Here is a 20,383-nt window from a genome sequence, read left to right on the forward strand (position 1 = left end):
AAGCATGTTGTACCTGTAGAGGTATTTTAGAAGGAAGTAATTTTCAACAGTCTTATTACTGAAACAGACAAAGTCTTCAGAACAGTCATTCTTTTGAAAATTCAATAGGCCTGAAAAGTACCATACACATTAAAAAAGTCAATGAAGTGCCAAATTCCACGAAAAAATTCAAATCCTTCCTCCAATTATTAGTTCTTCAGAAATTCTTCAATACTGGATTGAAAGTTATCATTAACCTTAATTTCATTTCATTTTATTTTTAAGGTATTTGAGAAAAAAGGCTTGTAGGAGCATCCAGAATCCTTTTCCAGAAAAAAACCCAAACAACTAGCAATTGTAAGCATACTTTTTTCCTTAAGTGGCAGAAAGTAAAACCAGGTAAAGAGCTGTGGACACAATGAAATTCATGTGAACCTACATGGCTTTGTACTGAAGGAGCAACCCTAATCTACAGCTAAGAGTCTGCTGCAGGCACAAGAGGGCAGACTGATACACATTATGGATCTTGCCAACAACAGAGGTCTCAACCTGCTACTCAACTTTCTGCTCATTGTCTTGGTTCTAGTGCTCGCATTTATCCTTGTGAAGCTGATGTGAACCTTTGTAAGGCTCTGCTTCCTTCTCAGATTTTGCCTTGAGGATTTTGCAATGATAATGTAGACACCTTAGACTACCTGAATATAAGTATGCAAAGACTGCAAAGGCTGAAATATCTGACAGTAAGAGAATGTGTTCACACCCTAAATTTATCAGAAAGCAATCCCAAGAGCTGTGCACAAGTGTCTATCTGCCACTGAGTGAAGAAAGCATCTAGAGCCTTGCTGAGTACCTGAAGAAATCCAAGAATACATCAGCAGCTACTGTAGTTTCTCATTGCTACAGCTGCTTGTTATTTAAAGATCTACAAATTATTTGCAGCATTCAAGGAATGTAATTTCTGCAAAAAGGGGACAGCAGATATCACATTTTTAGAATGGGATTTCTGTAGAACATACACTTAATAGGAAATGACAGCAAGAAAGGCAAACCAAAATGCCAGCATTGAGCTGACAGAACACATCAAATTACCTGTGGAGAGAAAAGCACAGATGCTGTAAATGGAAACAAAGATATCCCTGCAAAGCAGCTTGCAGTAGCAGAGATGGGGATAAGTGAAAGTTAAATATGAAAACATAATTATTAGTTAGACCTTTTTTGACCACCTGTGGTTCACTGTAACACCAAAAAGCCAGAAGCCTTCTGTTATCCAGCATATCAAAACAAGCAGCTGTCAAAACAACTGAAAAACAAAGGGCCATTACCCAAGGTTATCATAACTCTGCCCAGAAAACCCTTAACACCAGCACATACACCAGCAGTAAGTGCATCTGCACAGACCCAAGATGCGTTACAGCCTCAGTAAGAGGATTTACCACTTATGCACAGGTCAAGTGAGCAGTGTGAGGGCCCTCCAGCGGTATTTGACAGACCACTTGTTACTTGCCAGTGCAATTCATCAGTCCATAGCCTGTCCTCACCTCTAGGCATGCAGCAAAAACTTCTTACACGACCTTCTTTTGTGGCTCTTTACAGGATGATGTAGTTTCCCCACAGGGTCCTGGGAAGGAGAGTGACCAACAAGAGCACACTTCTGTTGGAATGATTTGCCAGGAGGTAGCTCTAAATACATGAGAAGTGCTGGGAAAGGAAGGGACCAGAAGCAGATTTTCATACATTATATTGGAGCCAAACAACTTCCTCTCAGCATCTCACTTCCCCAAGTGAAACACGGGAACAGTGTGCACCAACAAATACATATTGCACAGTAAATTTATTGCCATATGCATATTAACACGTGCAAAAGAGGCAGATGATGTTTCATGGGTGGGGGAAGCCCCAGCTCCAGCTTCCTATTGCCAAAGGTACATCCCTGATTCAGCACATACACTGCTGAGTGCTGAGTATATTACAGAGCTGATCCGTACATGTTCACACTCAGAATTTCCATATGATCACTGTTGTTGTGGGGTGGTTCAGTTATCTGCAGGAGACTCATCTAAACTGGATCTATGAATAGACTTTTCACAGGAAAAGGCCCAGCAAACCCAAAAGCTTAAGGGAGTCCTACCATTAATAGGTATGCACATTCCACTCTAGGCTACCTGCTCCAAAGCTTACAGAGCATTAGTGTGCTGGTTTTGTCTGGAATAAAGTTAATTTTCTTCACAGTATAGTAGTTAGCATGGGACTACGGTTTGGTGCAAGTCCAAAGCATAGCTCCATACCAGCTACTATGAAGGAAATTCCCTCTGCCCCAGCCAAACCAGCACAATGGCCTAGAGCAGCACAGATAGTTAAAATGAAAGCGCTTTTCTCACCTGCTCTGAAATACACGCAATAAACATTTGAAATAGCTTCTATATACCCATAGTTTTCTAATGTTGATAGTAGTTATAGTAGTATGAATTCCAATCTGTTTACACTTAAAGCAGAAAACTTTGCACAGCTACATCACCATAAGCACTTCATCATTTATTTTGATAATCTTGAAATATTCCGCTTTAAAAAAAAATCTGTGAATTTCTATACAAGAGATATATGTGGTAATGGTTACATAGTTGTGTACTACTTAGGAGAATTCCCACTGGTGCTTGACATAGATGGCTCAAAGCACACCAAAAACACAGAAACAAACAGGAAACCCACTCTAGTCCAAAGCAGAGTACCAACAGTTTTCCCAACAAAATGGTTATTCACTGACATACTGCTTGAGGCTACAAAAGCTTATTGTCTACATGACCTTCTGTATATTCAGAAGTTTCCTTTTTTTAGGGAAACCATGGTGACAACAGTTGGTCCTGACAAAACAATAAAATCACTTATTCCTTTTTAATAAATTGAGGACGATGAGCCTACTGCCATGAACTATCATGTATTTCCAGATCAAAAATTACGTACCAAGGAAGTCTGTGAGAAACTTTGCCATTAAAGTATGGGGAAACAACTCCCAGATACAATCCCAGTAGCCTCCTCTCAGCCAGCAATGAACATGACAGAATCCCCAACAAATGCTGAAATACGCTGCTGAAACTGAAACATGCGTTTTCCTGAGATGACATATAAAGCTGGCAAAGTTATCAGCTAACCAGTGCCAAGGCTCTTTTTGCAGTCAAGCACAGTCCAAGTTTGGTTTCTGATCATCTGCTAGCACTTACTCCAGACTGAACCTACAAGCACATTATTATGAATGGAATCCCATTTGTTGGGCTACCAACTTCACAACAAAAGGAAGAGACCATAAAACCTTAGTTATGGTTCACAGTAAAGGAGCTCACTCTGCTAGCTAAAAGTGATAATCTCTCATGTTAAAAAGTTTTATATTCCTAAGAAATATGGTTTCATCAAAATGTGATACAGGAAAAATGTTGATATTAATAATTTTTAATTTTCTGATCTGACAGGATTGTAAAAAACCCCAGCTTTGAGTTGACATTTAAGAATAAAGTTTTATGTGGCAACACTGTTATCTGAAAAATGCTATGACTTTTTTTTTCAATTGAAGTTTTATAGTTTTGTTTACCAATGTTTTGATATGCATGCAGTTCACTTTCTTCCTTTTCTGTTTTCCAGTGAAAACTGTTATAATAACTCTAAATTTCTCACTGCATTAAAACTTAATTACCAGCAACTTTTGTATACGTGGTATGATCAGTCCAGTGTTTTCCTCATTAAAAAACCCCACTAAACCTGGTACATTAAAGGGAAAAGATGCACTTAAGCAATTTCCACCTATTATCTCTGCAATATTCTGACACAATTTAGCACACCATGAAGAAATTATACAGATGCTCTGTACACTAGAAAAAAAGAGATTCATCCTGTGATACTTAAAACACTGTGAAAATTTAATATGTAGATATGCAACCTTCTGAAGCTTTCCTTCTTATTATATGATCTCCAACAATTTTGAAGGCATGTTTTTATTTTAAACCTAATTTTTGGACTAGCACCATGCATTCACATAGCAGGATATATAATACGATCAGACTTAAAGAAATGCCATTGCTTGAAAGCATAGAGCCTTTTAATTTAGATTTTTACGGCCTCCTAGTTCAGTAAATGGGAAATGCTGCTGTGTGTTAAAGCAAAGGTTGTTGTATTCTCTGTTCATGGCAATAATAGTTTTAAAGCAAAATAATGATAAACTAATTTTTTTCAGTCCTAGAAAAACCACTACAGTCCTAGAAAAACCACTTCCATCAGCATATATATGTGTTAAAAGCAAAACAGCAAAAGTGATCCTCACTAAAAGGAAAAGAAAAATTTAAAAATTTCTATAGAGCTGTGACTTTTGCCCCTTTTATAAATTATCAGCTTCCTCTTATGCCTTCTACTCTCTTACATATATATTCCACTTAGGATTGTAGTTTTCTTGGTTTCTCAGAAATAATAAAATACCAGTTTCCAGGTACACATGTGATCTCTGAAAAAAGGCCACAGCAGAATGATGCTGAGGTTTCTTTGGAAAACAGGTGCCAAGACAGGAAGAACCATTCTCGTTTCTTGTTTCTGGCATCTATCCTCCTTACAGCTGTAACCTCTGTCAGAAAGACACAGAGGGCAGGGAGGGACAGCAGGCGATGCCTCTAAGAGCCCAAAGGCTCACTGCTCTTGCACATGCTTTAACCTTCTCTGGGTTCTATTTCACAACCACATCTCACTTGAGGATATAAAACAGATCCTATTTCAAGGTCAGCAACACAACTCCAGATTGTACCAATCAAAGTGTTTGCTAAGGCCATCAGGAATTTCCTCCACGGAGATGTAAAAGCTACAGGTGAAACAAACAAACAAACAAGCCAGTTTTTGGCAAAGTATCAAATCTCAAAAACCCAGAAAGGTGCAGCACCGTTTTTGAATCGAAGTCAAAGAAAAATAACACTCGTGTTCCCCCTGCTGGCTCTGTCCTCCAAACACAGCTTTTTAAGTAACTGTGGTAACACATACAGGGCTTCATTTGTTTCGAACATTTAACTTTGCCTTCATACTGTATTTAAACATGACCAGAGTGAGAAAGCACTTCTGAGACATGAAGGACAAAAGCTGGGAGTTGCTTTGATATAAACAAAAAATAAATTTCTAAAACACCCATCCTAAACAAAGTGTTGTAAAGGCACGTACAACATGATGAAGAGACACATACCTAAATGAAGTAAATAAGTAAATAAAGCTTACTCTGCTCTTGTGAGACCCCATCTGGGTCTGCTGTCCCCAACATAAAGAAGAATATCAAACTGTTGGAGCACGTTCAAAGGAGACCACGAAGTTGGTAAGAGGACTGGAGCACCTCCCCTATGGAAACAAGCTGAAGAAGTTGGAGTTGTTCAGCCTGGAGAAGGTTGCTTGGAGACCTCACAGCAACCTTCCAGTATCTGAGGGAAGCCTACTGGAATTCCTTCACAGGAACTGTAGTGATAGGACAAGGAGTAGTAATGGGTACAAACTGAAAAACGGGAAATTTAAGGCTGAATATTAGGAAAAAATTCTTTACTGTGAAGGTGGGAAGACAGAGAAATAGGTTGCTCAGGGAAGCAGTGGATGCCACAACCCTGGCAGTGTCCAAGGCCAGGCTGGACAAGGCCTTGGGCCGTCTGGTCTAGTAGGTGTTCCTGCCCATGGCAGAGGGGGTTGAGACTAGATGATCTTTAAGGTCCTTTCCAACCCTTAACATTCTGTCATTCTGTATATTTAAATTCAAGAAGAGAACTACCAGGCACAGCAATCTGATCACAAATCTCACAGACAGCACCACTGGTGGCTGCAGCCAGCTGCGCGTCTCAGGTGTTTGGGAAGACCTGAATGAATGGATAGCCCAAGCTCCCTCACGGTACCCTGCTGTCACTTCCCAAACCCCTCATGTGCTCCTCAAAGCCACCAGCAGCTGCCAACTGCCAGGAGCCCAGCTGGCAGTGCCCTGGACCCAGCCTCAGCACTGAGCCAGTCTCTGTCCCTTTGGCTCTGAGAGGAACCCATCAGCCCCTGCTCTCTACCTGGGGAGTTTATCAGCACCAAAATCTTTAAAATGCTTAGAGAAAGATGAGCGTTTCTGCAGCAATAAAGGTAAAGGCTGGCTACTTGTAAAAATGTCAGGTATTTAGAGAAACTCTTAGGGCTTACTACTGGTTTGGCCATATTAGTTGGCTTCAATTTTCTGAAGTTAAAAAAGACCCCAACAAACCAGCAAAAAACAAACCCAAAAAACCCCAACACAACAAAAATTCACCACACCACCAAAAAACAAAACCAGATCACCATTAAGAGCAAAACTGGATGTTAAGAATCTCTAAACTTGTCATTCTTTCCTTCAATATAGAGCAGAAGGAACATCAAAATTTGAGCACAACTCTTTGTAAATCACTTAAAGTACTTCAGGCTGAAGAAAACAGGAAATCTGACATACAGCTAGATTATCTCTGCTCAGGTAACATCCTAGTCTAACTCTAAGATGCCTTTCACACAAATTTACATACAGTAAACTGCTCAGGATTTTTTTTCTCAAGCCAAGCCAAACTTACCAACACAGGTAAACAAGAACACGTAGATTTTAAATACTGCCTTCATTCACAAACTGTACTTCCCCATTAGGGGAAGAGCTGGAAACAAAGACTGTGAATTGCCATGTTAGAAAAGGGTTACCTATCTCTTAAAACTATGTACTTGATATTCTCAATATGAAAATATTTCAAGTATGATGCATCAACCCCATATATTACTTTATTTAAATAAACCAGATTTGTTGGCTACTGTTAGTTGATTTTAGTTTGTTAAAAAAGAAGCATTAATACTAAACTGAATTCAGTTTTTAAGTGCTAGGCATAATGAGACTGAATATTCATTCATCCTTGCAGTACACAAAAGTCATTCTTGTTTTCCTGAATATATAAATGCAGCATCTTTGTAAGCTCCTTCAGATCAAAATACATTCATATTTCCCCCACTATGCAGTTACTCTAAAACTAATGAAAAGGCTACTTGATGAGCCTCTTCCCACATCCAGCTTCAGATAAAGATGTTAGCCCCATGCAGACAGGCACAATGAATCAGAGTAAACTGTAAGCAGACAGCAGAAATAAAAGAAAACCCAACAAACAACCACTACTGAGAAACAAGCAGCAACATACCCAATCAAAGCTTAAAAATACCATCACCTGGTTAGGAGGACCTGTTTCCTTTCCTGTTTCATTAAAAACTGCCTGTTACTCCTCAGGTATAACACAGGATGCCACATGATGGCAGCAAACACCAAGCTTTAGGCTTACCTGCACAGGCTGGTCACCTGCTACTCTGAAGTCTTCAAGCTGCTGCATGTGCCACGCAGCCACGCCATAGGGCTCCTCAGCAGGCCTGCAGTCCAGGGGATTTGCCCGTAACTGCTCCTTGAGCCACATCTGAGTCCTCACTGCCGGCTGTATGGGAGCTCCGCTCACAGCCTGCTGTCCCAGCGTCGCGTATCTCTGGCCAAAAGCTTCACAGCCGCCTGCCATAGGTTTGCTTTCAGGTAAGGCACTGTAGGTCAAGTCTAAGGCATGTCTCCTACTTGGGGAATCTGAAACAAAGTCATCTTTGCTGCACGTTTCAAATTTGTATTTGCAGTCCAGTAGAGAGGATCGTTTTTTCCCCATTTCTTTGTCCTCAATTTTTAGCAACTCCATGCTGTCATGCAAACAACTTGGCCCATTTGTCCTTAATTGAGGTGGCACGGCTTTGTCCGTACCAGCCCTGTATTCCACTGAATGACTACTTCCATCTTGGCTGAAGTTATTTGGTGAGCTGAGTTTAGACAAGGAGGACCATTTTCTTACAGGTCTTGTATCTTTCATGTCAAGAGAATTGTCCAGGGCTCCCTGATTTCTGCCTCCTCCTGACCGCACAAAGCTTGTACTCCATTTTGAGCCATCAGACTTGAAAGCTTCCCTGTGTTTGGAAAGTGAAGAGCTGGCACTAGACAGCATCACATGGGCAGTGGGAATAGAAACCAGTGATCGGCTGGGCTTAAATGATGATGTACCACTTGAAGTTGAATGATCTGTGAAGAGAAATTTATCACGTAAATAAGTACAACACTGAGCTCATTAACATTCATTCAGATAGGATAAAATATCAAATTCAAGGTGAAATTCAAAATGGAAGGAAAGAGGTTTCTTGACAAAATAGGGCTTTCTAGACCATTCCAAACCATGAGAATGGAAACTTAATTAAAGTGAGAGATTTTTAAGTATCTTTTGTTCAGGTGTCATGATTACAAAAAGAAAAGTGCACTAAGCACTGGAAACAGCAGCTCCAGATAGAATTCTCAGCCTGTGAGCCAAAGAAACCATTGCTCATTTCCCAGCTTTAAGCTGCCAGGCTGGATTTCTCACCCACCCCACATAATACTAAGGAGCTTCTATACCACAAATGGTAGAGGTGTTCAGGAGCCCCAAGACTGGTTCCTCTTCCATCACCCCTCTTCTCATTTCTTAAAGGCAAAACAATTCAATAAATGCACTTTGTAAAATGGCAGTGCTGGAGACAAGCCAGTTTAATAATGGTCACTTGGACAGAGTTATTCATCCCTTCTGGATCTCACCAATTTCCAAGTATGCTTCCTGTGCTGTGTTTGACTGGGAAGGAGTTAATTTCCTCCACAGTAGCTGATATGGGGCTATGTTTTGGATTTGTTCTGGAGACTGTGTTGGTGATTTAGGGATATTTTAGTGCCTGCTGAGCAGTCCTTACACATAGTCAGGGTCTTTTCTGCTTCTCACCTTCTCACCCCACCACACCAGCAAAGGTGCCGGAGGTGCACAAGGAGCTGGGAGGGGACACAGCTGGAAGAGCTGACCCCAAGTGACCAGATGGATATTCCATATCCTATGGAACCATGCTCAGCAATAAAACTACGGGGAAGGGTGGTTTGGGGGGCTGCTGCTCAGGCAACAGTCAGCTGGTGGTGAGCAACTGTTTTCATTTGCAGCCTTTCTTGCTTCTTATTTCTCTACTACTTTCCTTACAATTTTTTTCTTCTTTTCAATTATTAAACTGTTTTTACCTCAACCCATGAGGTTTTTCACTTTTACACTTCCAATTCTTCTCCCCATCCCACCAGGCGTGGGGGCAGGAGGAGTGAGTGTCTGTATACTTACACACCCAAATACAACACCACAGAGAAAATGTGTATCAGTTTATAAGATCTTTCCCAAGTCAAAATATCAGGAACAGAGAAATCAGGAAGATGATATTCAGGAGGGAACAGCAGAACAAAGATATGAGAGGAAAAGGAGAGATTACTGGGGACTGGCTGAGAGCTCTCACACACCCACCAACATGTGCTTAGCATCACAGGCTGTGGGCAACCAGAAATAAACACCTAATTCTCTCATTAGAGGATCAGCTCCCACCAAGTCAGGTTCATGGCAGACAGACAGAATGAAATTGCTCTAATTAAAAGATTCTTTTAGTCTCCCTTTTGCCAAAAAGCAAGACAGATACATTCTCCCTATTTCTTCTATGCTAACCTAGAGAGAACCTCTTTCTTTGAGATTTGTCAGCTACTATATGAATTCATACTGTGATAATTTAAAAGTAAAAAAAAATTGCTCTACAAGTACAACTGGCATAACCAGTTCAATGGCTACACTAGGTTAATGTGATTTGGTGAAAGCCAGAACACATTATTATTAATTAAGCATACTGTGAAAGCACGTATTTGACTCAATATACCACACCATAGAGAGGAAAAGGAAGAGAGCTTCCAACAGCGCAACAACTTTCAAAAATGGTAGCACTTCTTTTTCCATGTATCCAAATAAAAATATCCTTACCTGCAACTTGAATATTCCTCCCTATTTGGGATCAGACTTCCTTCACTTTTTGCACTTGCAGCCCAATACAAATTAATACAGTCCTACAGTCACACTCTTCATGAGAAAAATGCATTATAGCCCACAAAAGAATAAACAGTTCCTTGATTGATACCTATTTATTACATAGTTAATGCCAGGACTCCTAGAAAGGCAGCAAATCTTGCTGAAGCCCTCCTGCCTCCCAATGAGTCCCTGCCTCACCACGTACCCTCTCATTTCAGTGCATAAGCTCACACCACACAGTTTCTTGCTTCTACCCAGCTGCCTACTTTCATGGTAGTTACAGAACATCACTCTCTGTAAGAAGACTTGGCAGAACTGTCAGTGCTGGTTGAAGTGGACCAAGTTTAAGAGCTATTTATAGGGTGCTGATGGCGGCCAGAGAACACATTCAGGGGCTGTCCAGTGCAAAGCCAGGAGTGGGACTTCGACAATCCTTGTGGGTCCCTTCCAACTCAGGATACTCTCTGATTCTATGATAAAGTTAAATGGACCAGCTTGCTACCTGATTAATCATGCTGCTACTTTATGTGGAGGTAACATTTTTTGCATGCAAGACAAAAGACCTTCCTTCCTCCCTGCACTTCTTCCTTAAAAATTCTGTACTGCAGAGAGAATCATTTCTATTGGCTGTTCTGTCTTGATATTGCTCAAGAGGTGGGACATGTTACAGAGAAAGACAGAAGGCCACACAACCCATTTCAAGCAGATGGAATCACAGTCTTCTGACCAAACACAACAGTGCCCACAGATATTGCAACAGGAGAGATGGTGACACTGCAGCACTATTCATTTCCAAATTGTGATATGTCCACCACATGTAACCTATTTGCCTGTGCCAGGTACAGTATCAGCTTCTTTCAGCTCTGCCTCCTGTCTTCTCTCATGGCACATCAGACACTTGCATCTGAAGCCACTACAAATTGGGTACATCTGGCTATGCTGTGTAGCAGGGGTTGCAGCTTCCCGTCCAGCCCTGCTATGGAAATAAAGATACATGGCCACCTCTGTCTGAGGATGTCAAAGCTGTGACAAGAAAGCAAGAAAGGTATGTGACCTGATGGAGCTGGAGTCTCAAACATATATATCATGAGATGGAAAGTGCAGGTTGGAGTCCTGCTTTTGGAGAATATGCAGCAGAAGAGCAGGAAGAGACTCCTGCTCTTCCCTCCTACCTTCTCAGTTAAAAGCAGGGATGGAAATGCAAAGCAGAAAGAAATGCATCTCCTCATGTACAGGTAACTCCTTATCTTGACGCTGCTGGCTTTGTAACACTCAAGAAAACTAACTTTTGTATTGAGCCTTACCTAGAAGCTGAATCTGACACAGCACAAAGTCAGTCCAGCAGCAGTCCCAGGCCTTTTTATAGCCGAAGAAAATAAGAGTATATTAGAATTCAAAAAGAACTGATCTATGTTTTAGGCTATGCAGATTTCTAGGACTAGAAATGTTACATCTGCAAGAGAAAGGAGGAAGAAATCCTCTACACATGTATCTATAAAACTTAAAATAATAAAATATATATAGTACTATGTAATACAGCATTTTCAGTCTAAAACACTGACTTAATGTTACCCATGCATGATCTTCAAACAAAAATTAAAGCCATTAATAATTGTAAATGCATTATCTCCTTCATTTATTAGAGTTATTAACATGTGGTACATTTTTATTTTTCCATTTTCTACTCTAAATTTAATTAAATTAAAAATTAATTAATTTTTAGTTAAGATTTAAACTTCTTTTCCTCACTTCCAATTCTAAACTCTTCCATCAGATTTGAATTTGGAATGCCACTTATATCCAAGTACAGCTGATGGATGTCTCTAATAATTTGTCTCAAAGAGAAACACAGTAATTTTGGCTTCAAGTTGTCCTAATTAGTCTTCCCATTAACGCTCACTGAAACATATGAGAAAATTCACACATTTTCTTAGAGCATATTGCTTAAGTCTGCCTTGCCTGCAGGCTCAGCTGGAAAGAGAACCAGTCTGCAATTCAGAAACATCCCTCAACACAAAAAGCAGGAAATTTGTAGATTTCATTGAAAATAGGAGAGAATACAGAAAGCATCATGAAACTTAAGAGACATTACTTCTTCTGTAGACACAGGAATAAGCTCCATCTGGTCAAATCCTGCCAAAGACTACTTTATTCAAGCAGCAGGTTCTTCCCTTCCATACAGGCAGGGGTAAGCAAATGCCAGTTCAGAACTGAAAGCACTCTCTCTTTGGGATTACTTGGGGTATACTTCACTCATCTGGTATTTATCTGAAGATTACAAACACTCTTAAACATGGCTTGTGTGTCTCCAGAGTCTTTCAAAGCTTAAAACTGGTCTCATTATTGAAAACCGAAAGAGACAGGAGGATAAAAAAGTAGCTAGATGCTACTGGTTTTCCTTTCAGCAAAAGTAGGATTATATGACAAATTTTTCTTTTCAATTATCCTAATAACTTTTTTTGGGGCCCACCACAAAACTCCCTGGAGTACTTTTCTAACAGGCATGACATTTTAATACCTGATCCAGTACTTCCAAAGCCACATAAATAAGAGAATTGAAATACGCTATTTTAGAAACACATTACAAGATTTCTACCACATAACAGGAGCAGATGGAATAAAAAACTGAAGAACATTTCATATGGCTTTCTTACCATCTTGTGTTAAACTTCTGAAATATTTAATTACTGCTTATCTGGCATAGAAAATAATGTAATAGAGTCAATTTTGGTCTTAATAAAAAAACTAATCACAAAGAGAAAGCACAGCAGGCACTTTCTTCTGAAGGAGGGGTAGAAGAAAGAAACTTCAATATAAAGTTAATGACCACCTCCTACTCATTTGCATTTTCCTGTTCTATGCTTTTTAAATTACTGAAAGAAAAACCCCTGAAGTAATTTCTCAGGCCAGACACACCAGCCTCATTCAGCTACTTAAAATCCTTATCTGTTGCCCAACAGTCAGTCAAAACACACAAGTCAGAAAAGGTTCACTGTAACCCTAAACAACTTCTTAAGCTGCAAAATGAAAACAGTGCTATGAGAGCTCCCATCTAAGATATACTTCTGCATGGGACAAATTCTTCACTGGTCCCAATAAGATATTATCAAACAGGAGCAGAGTAATCAGCCAATACAGTTACCCAATATTAATCAAAACCAAAATGCATTTGATACATGTGTTTATGGGATGCACATTCATCTAATGCCATTGAAAACAGAGAACCTTCCTCGTGTGAAGGACTTTGAAATTTGATATTTTATCCAGGGTATAATTAGAATGCCCTGATCATGGAGAGAAACACCAGTATTAAAAACAGCTGACCTTCTCTTCCTGTCCTCCCTTCCCGCCCACCCCCCAAAACACTAACATAGTTTATCCCAGTCCAGGAAAAGAAACTAAATTGTTCTTATTAACTAAGCAGAAGGTAAACAGGGGACGTCAAGCCTCCATTATATGCATTTAAGGTCTTGAATCTCACTGCAGTTTAGTGAACAAAAGCTCTGACATTCATTATATGATGTCCGTTCCTCTGAACTGTTCTGTAGCTCTTAACTGCATGGACCCCAGCAACAAGCCACAGACAATTCCAGCATTCAACACAAGACTGAAGGGGCCATGAGTCTTCCATCTACCACACAAGCATGTGGCTGCTTCCCAGAAATCTCCAAAACAGTGGCTTTCAACAACAGAAGTGTCTGACTCTCCTGGGAGTTGGTTGAAACACAGTAGGATGATGTACCATGACAGCAGTATTGATGCTACATGTGTGTTGCTCCCTGCCTACCTATTCATAGACTGGACCAGCCTTAATGCAGCAGAGATAATCAGATGAGCCAAGTGAGACATTTCAAAGTGGTCAGGCAGGAGGACAGTCCTAGCAAAAAGCCCTAAGCACACTGACTCATCATTCTCTGGAAGCAAAAGCATGCCTTTCCAGGGTGCAGCAGCAGTCACAGGAATGGTTGGGGCTTGGTTGGTTTGTTGGGGGTTTTTTGGTACTGTCCAGATTCTTCACCATTCTTTTTACAAGCCCTCTTCATATTCCTTCAAGTTTACTATGCCAAAATAGAAGGTGAATGAAGGAAGGAAATCTCTGCAAATAACTCTTTTCCAAAGGATAAATAAGAACATGCATCAGAGAAGGCTGTGGCAGAAGCACAGAAGGAAGCTCTGCAGACACAGCAGAGAACTGGTCAGACACTTAACAAGTTTTGTATGAGAAAGAATTCTTAAATATTGCTTGTTTATAAAATTCTGTGTTTGAACAAAAAGGAACTATAAAACAATAACAAAAAACTTACTAGAGGCAAAACAATACTAACTAATGCTAATTTAAAATAATATTAATTACTAAAATACTTACTGCCAGTAAACTGAGATGGTGGTGTCACATCTATGCCTTCAAAGCAGAAACAGTCATGTGGTATTCAGAAGCAAGTCCAATTAATGTCAATTGGAAAAAAGAAGGAAGTTCACTGCCTTCCACCATCACTGTACTGCCAGTATCAATCAGAACTCTTTTACATAAGATGTGGATTGCAAACTCCAAGTCAGTTCTACTTTGTTTCACATTAATTGTGTGGGATTTTCCGTTATCTACTGCGTTGCACACCAAATGAATGCAAGTTCTACCTAAAACCTCGCTAGGTTTAGAAGTTGAAGGAATTAAAAAACTATATAATTCACAAAGAATTTGAACAGTACGACACTGAATAATATGAATGGGAACTTATAAGGTTGCAGCTGAGACAGGATTTCAAAAATGTGAACCAATTTTGTTGCTTTTAGGACTTTCCTTCAGGTCAAATACTGGTAAAGCTACTATCCCTGAGCAGTGCTACTGCAGAGAGATGGAAGAAGGAATAAATGATAGGACAGCCTCATAGGCCTCCTACAATGTAGAGAAATCAAAAAATACTACAAGGCAAGTTTAAAGGACTTTTAGTAAGTAGAGCAGAAAGCCATGCTAGTAAGAGTAAAAGCTGCACACATAAGTACCAGGATGGCATAGACACTTATGCAAGGAAAGAAACGCAGAGGTAACACTGAGTTCCAGCAAATGGCAAACAGCTTCTTAGACATCCTTACGAACAAAAGGAATGCTACATACATATGAACATACTTGAACAGAAACTTGCCAAACATACCCCATCTAATTTACTAAAGACCTGGCCACTTGGTATCCATCTTCATTATCCTCCTCCTCTATGGCTCATGAACTTAACATTTCCCCCATTTGTGATTTCTCATTCTTTTCCATGCCCTTCAGGCAAACACACCTTCTCCCTTGTTTGCTAGAGAGGTGATAAGGTAGCAACAATCCTACTCAGACAAGTAATGAGGACAACAGTGTCCATCTGCAAATAATATGAAAAAAGAGGAAGGGGGAAACAAGTATATTCTAAAGTTTATTAAAGCTTAACACAGAAACTGACTGTCATTGAATACAACAAAATTATACCTCTTTACTGAGCAAAGGAAAAGTATTTACTCAAAGAAAATTACTCATATTTCCCTGTTTTCACATTATTCACATCCTGTTTTCAGCTTACCATGGGAAAGGTTGTCTTGATTCACTTAGATTTACCTGAAAATTCAGTATTTTCCCTAGAACACAGTACTGACAAGGAACACACGCTCTAGGAGCTACTACTTAAGTTTTAGTATTTCTGGTACTGAAATACTCTTTCACAAGTCTGCTCTTTGACCAAGTCTCATGAGGTCACAGCCAACACTCACCAGCTTTGATTTATTTAAAGAGTGCTGTCCCATGCTTGAGAGGTCATCCCTGTGCATTAACATCAGGTTCCCACCACGCCTTCTGAGACAGCAGACCTGGCAAAAACCTCAGTAGTGAAGTTCTTAAGATTCTAGCAGCAAGAACACACAACTAAGTGACACAGTGGGCCACACCTTCACATGAACTCACCTTAGCACTACGAATCAATCTCTGCATTCCACATCCCATTTCAAGTGCCAAATTCTTAATTCCATCACTTGTCATCTAACTTAAGAGGCAATCTGAGCATCTTCCCAGAAAATTGCACAGGAGCGATCAAACCACAATCAGTGCCAAAACGAAGCACACAGAGATCATACATTTTCTTTTTTGATCATGCATGATCAGTTAAGAAACCATTACACACGAGACAAGCTCTGTAGAAAGTGTTAGTTTTCTCCTATGTGCCACAGCAGCCAGATCTGAGGCCAAAGTTCCCAATACTAACTGAAGTTAAAAATACATTTGGTAGAATGACCTGTCATCCAAAACACTCCTTGTTAAAAGTTCACACATTCCCTTGAAATATATAGCTGGGGGTTTTTTTGTGCAAGAAAATACTGGGTAAAATGATCCACTTTTTGCTTTAAAAAAATTTCTTTAAACTAGCTGTTTGGCAGTATCAATTATTATAAGACTCAATAAAATTTTACATGTATTTCAACTAACAAAGCTTAACAGAAACGTTTAACAGTACTTTGTTTTTTGCAACAGTTGACTTCAAGGAGACTGCACCAAGGCAGTGCAACAATTTTTGATAGGGGAAAACAAATACAAACTCCACAAACAGAAAAAGGCAAGTACACGTGAGTGGTACAGTAAACCTGAGGTCCTAATACTCATTAGGTATATACATGCAGAGAGGAAAAAGAAAACCCCTATGCCCCCAACATATCAGATACACACCAAGTATATCTGTCCTGCCCAAGGGATCTTAGCCTAACTGATATTTTAGGACACAAAAAAAGAGTACTGCCTATTAATATTTCTGTGAAGTGCCAATTTACCCAGCGATATCTAGGCTAATAATACTCAGATGGGGAATCCGCAACTCCAAAAGAGAAGCGTCTTCGAAAAAATTTAGTAACTTCAACTCTTGAGCCAGATCTGGGTCAATTTAGCTCACTCACATGAAACCCAGATTCAGAAGATGATGTAACAGGGGACTGTAAAGGAAAGTAGCAGTGTATAGAGGTGGGATGCTGCCACTCCAAAATGAAGTCAGACATCGGTCCTGTGCAACAAGGGCAGCTCTGATGAACAGGCACACAGCTGAAAAAGCAGCAGGCAAAACTTGTTTTACAGGAAAAGATTATTCAGCAGAGAAAAATAAATCACAGCAAAGTCAACTACTGCAAGATTCTATTCTTATTTTCCTTCCTCTACTCAGTTATTCCAGATGCCAATGTTAGAGAAATCTGAAAGTACAGATTCATTAAAAGAACAAGCGACAAATACAATACCATGGGATATTTAACTGAAGCAGAAAATATTTCACAGATTTTATCTGAGCAAATAGTCTAAAGTAAACAGCAGGTAAGCCCAAGAGCAAATTTCTACTCCATATCAGTCACTGAAAAAAAGTTATTTATGACTGCTATTGGTCCAAGCTTGCAATGGCCATCTCCTAACTAATCTGTAAAGAAAAAGGCTAACCTAACTTACACAAAAATCTCTTTAGATGAGAAAACTGAGCATGTTAAGATAGAAGTATGTCTTAAAATAATGCACTCATTTTTACCAGAATACAATAAACCTTTTGATTTTATATTTTGCCTCTTTAACCAAGGATATCACAAACCCACAGCCAAACATAATAGCGATTTCTACAAGTACAACAGAATAAAGAATGCTCTGAACAACCATTTTCAAAAAGTTAAACTTTCCCAGCAGTAAGTGCCACACACACAAAAAAATGCCCCATCCTCAGTACAGCACCTGAGAGAAAACTGTGCTACAGGATGTTCACAGGCTGCTGTGGAGTACATGTGAGTTACATGCAGCTGGCCACCACAAAATAGTCAAAAACATTATGCATGCAATATGGATGCTCTATGCAAAAGAGCACAAGCCAATCAAAAGAGAAATTTGTATCCCACAGCATCTATCTTCTCCAGCCATCTAGAGCTATTTTTAAGAAACAGTTATATAACTAAGTAGAACAATTTTTAGATTAATGGGCTCTATTTTCACCCCCCCAGATAAGAGGATAAAGCAATATTCCAGAACAGCAGTCACGCAAACATGAAACTTGATTTCGTTGAAATGAAAGTATGAGTGAGAACCTATACTGCCACAGGGAATTTCTTTTGTGGTTGGTTGTCTCATTTTTCACAAGTCTAGATCTTAACTTGCATTTGCCCTTTTATGAAGGTCATCTACAGCTTCCAATTCCATTTTCCAACAACAAGCACTTAACAGTGAAGACATGAAGAAATCAAATATCCCCCCAGGACCTTCTTTAAAAGTAATGGCTAAAGGGGAAAAATACTCTGGATGTCACAATGTATCTGTTCTCCTTCCTTTCTGTATCTGCGAGATACCAATACCCACGCCACAAATACCATCTACTTCAACAGCCTCCAGATACCCCCTCTCGCTGGCATTACTTTTTCGTCCCCAGCTAGGAATGACTCAAAAAAACTGGAGTAACTTAACCCATCAGAACAGAAATCCATCCCTGCCCTCCAGAGGGGGATAATTCAAGGTATTTTTGTTCTCTGTAAGAGAACACCCAGTACCAGGTACATACCTACCCCTTCCTATACCAAGACAAATGCAAGTTGTGCTTTCTCAGTCTCCACAGGAAACTTATTTATCCCAACTCTCTAACCTACCTCCGTTGCCATCTCCTACAACAGGATTCCCTGATTAGCTAGGCTGACACCTTTCAGCAGCAAAACTACCTCACCTAAGACGTGAAGGGCAAAGGACATGCACGTGAAGACTCACACAAGGAGAGTTAAGAGATCCCCTCTAACACAAGGGACCAGAGCAAAACCTGAGGGCTCCCAGAGAGCACGGTCATTTCAGAGAGTTAAAACTCTGTGGTTGACCAAGGTGTGCATCAATACCTCACATTTTCTTCATAACTACAGGTAGAAACAGAGCCCTCAATTCAATGTCAAGTAACTTTAGAAGGTTAAATCCCACTTTCAAGGAGACTGGAGTTTCTGGCTGTGTTTTTGAGATAATTATCAACTAATGACAGTTTAATCCCTGTTCCTACTAAGACTGTCTTTATATTGAAATAAATCATTAAAAATTAATACTAAAATATTTAGATTCAACTGGTACCTGTTCTGCACACCACAGAGCAGTGGATCTCTTGGTTCACAGCCCACCAGGAATAGCTCTAACAGGACCAGCACTCTCCAGTTTTACACCAGGCTATGCAAGTGGGGAAGACAGAACGTGCCTTCATTTTTTCTCCCAGTCCCACACTTCAACCTCATTTCTTCCACTGGTCTCCCCCAGCTGAGCCTTGCACATAGTAGTCATCCTCCTCACTTACTTCTGTATTCTCACTTTGGGACCTCCAGCCTGAATCCATAATCATAGAACAGAATCATTTAAGTTGGAAAAGACCTTCAAGATCATTGAGTCCAACCATTAACCTGGCACTACCAAGTCCCACACTAAAACCATGGCCTCAAGCACCACATCTGCATGTTATCTTTTGAAAACCGCCCGGGATGGTGACTCAAACACTTCCCGGGGCAGTCTGTTCCAATATTTGACAGCCCTTTAACTGGTAACTCTTCCAAGTATCACGCAGACTTCTGTACAATTAGAACACATGTACATTACCCAGATGGAAAAAGAAATCCTTTTACAGGCAGCAGCAGGTGCTGTGGGCAGCCACAGCAGCGAGGCTGCCATGGGCCCAGTGAGGCAGGAGGATACTGCTTGATGGCTTTCACTGCTTCACAGCAAGACTGTCCCTGTCTGACTCCTTCCTCCTGCTGCAGACCAAGGTCAGGCCAGGTCGCCAAGCGCAGCCAGCCTGCCTTGCTGCAGCACTGCCACTGCTGCGCACCTCTTGGAAGCACTTAATGGGCGACAAGCAATTTACTTAATACACTTTGGGAAGGCCCATATCAAACAGTAATCCCTTCCAAGGGCCAGAAATCATCCCCAGCAATCCCAAAAATTCAACTGTTGCCTCAAGAATAACTTAACTCACTGGGACGAAGTCTCTCCCCTTCAGATGCTGCTCCCCAAATGGTAAGAGATGGTAATATGTTAACAGTAGCTAATATTCAACTGGAGTAGGTCTGTTGCAGACCTAGCAGCCTACATAATTACTTAACAAGATTTGGGAAAAACTGCAATATTTAAATACAATATTGGAAAAAAAAGAAAACAAAAAGAAAACAAATGTTAGTAAAACCCCATGAAGTAAATACAGAAAGAAGTAAAATACAATGTTGCCGAAGTAGCTTTAGCACTCTATTTTCTAACATTTATATTCTTAGCTTTGCTACTCTAACCTTTATTTACCATACAATAATCTCACCTTCCCTTAAAGTTTCTTGGACACATCAGAGGGCTTTGATAACAAATTAACAGCCTACTCCACATGTAGGTCACCATCTGGAACCCAGCTCAGGTCACAGAGGATTAACTTTAAATTGGATTTTAGCACAGCTCTATATCCTACAGAAGAAGTCACTTTTTATACTCGAAAAATTAAGCGCCATTATCCGCACTT

The 20,383-nt window shown here is 40.1% G+C and overlaps 1 protein-coding gene across 2 annotated transcripts in view; it reads right to left on the bottom strand.

Annotated features, from left to right (window-relative positions):
- The window catches only part of CEP85L (centrosomal protein 85 like), a 137,666-nt gene that overhangs the window by 55,504 nt on the left and 61,779 nt on the right, over positions 1–20,383 (bottom strand). For both annotated transcript variants that reach the window (XM_042016109.1, XM_042016108.1), the window contains exon 3: positions 7,299–8,065. In XM_042016109.1, coding sequence (XP_041872043.1) covers positions 7,299–8,065 — 767 coding nt within the window. The remainder of the gene's footprint in view (positions 1–7,298; positions 8,066–20,383) is intronic.

The sequence above is a fragment of the Corvus kubaryi genome, unplaced genomic scaffold (assembly GCF_017639235.1).
Source record: "Corvus kubaryi isolate FWS band 111438036 unplaced genomic scaffold, C.kubaryi_AGA036_p1.0 split3-73, whole genome shotgun sequence".
Lineage (NCBI taxonomy): Eukaryota > Metazoa > Chordata > Aves > Passeriformes > Corvidae > Corvus > Corvus kubaryi.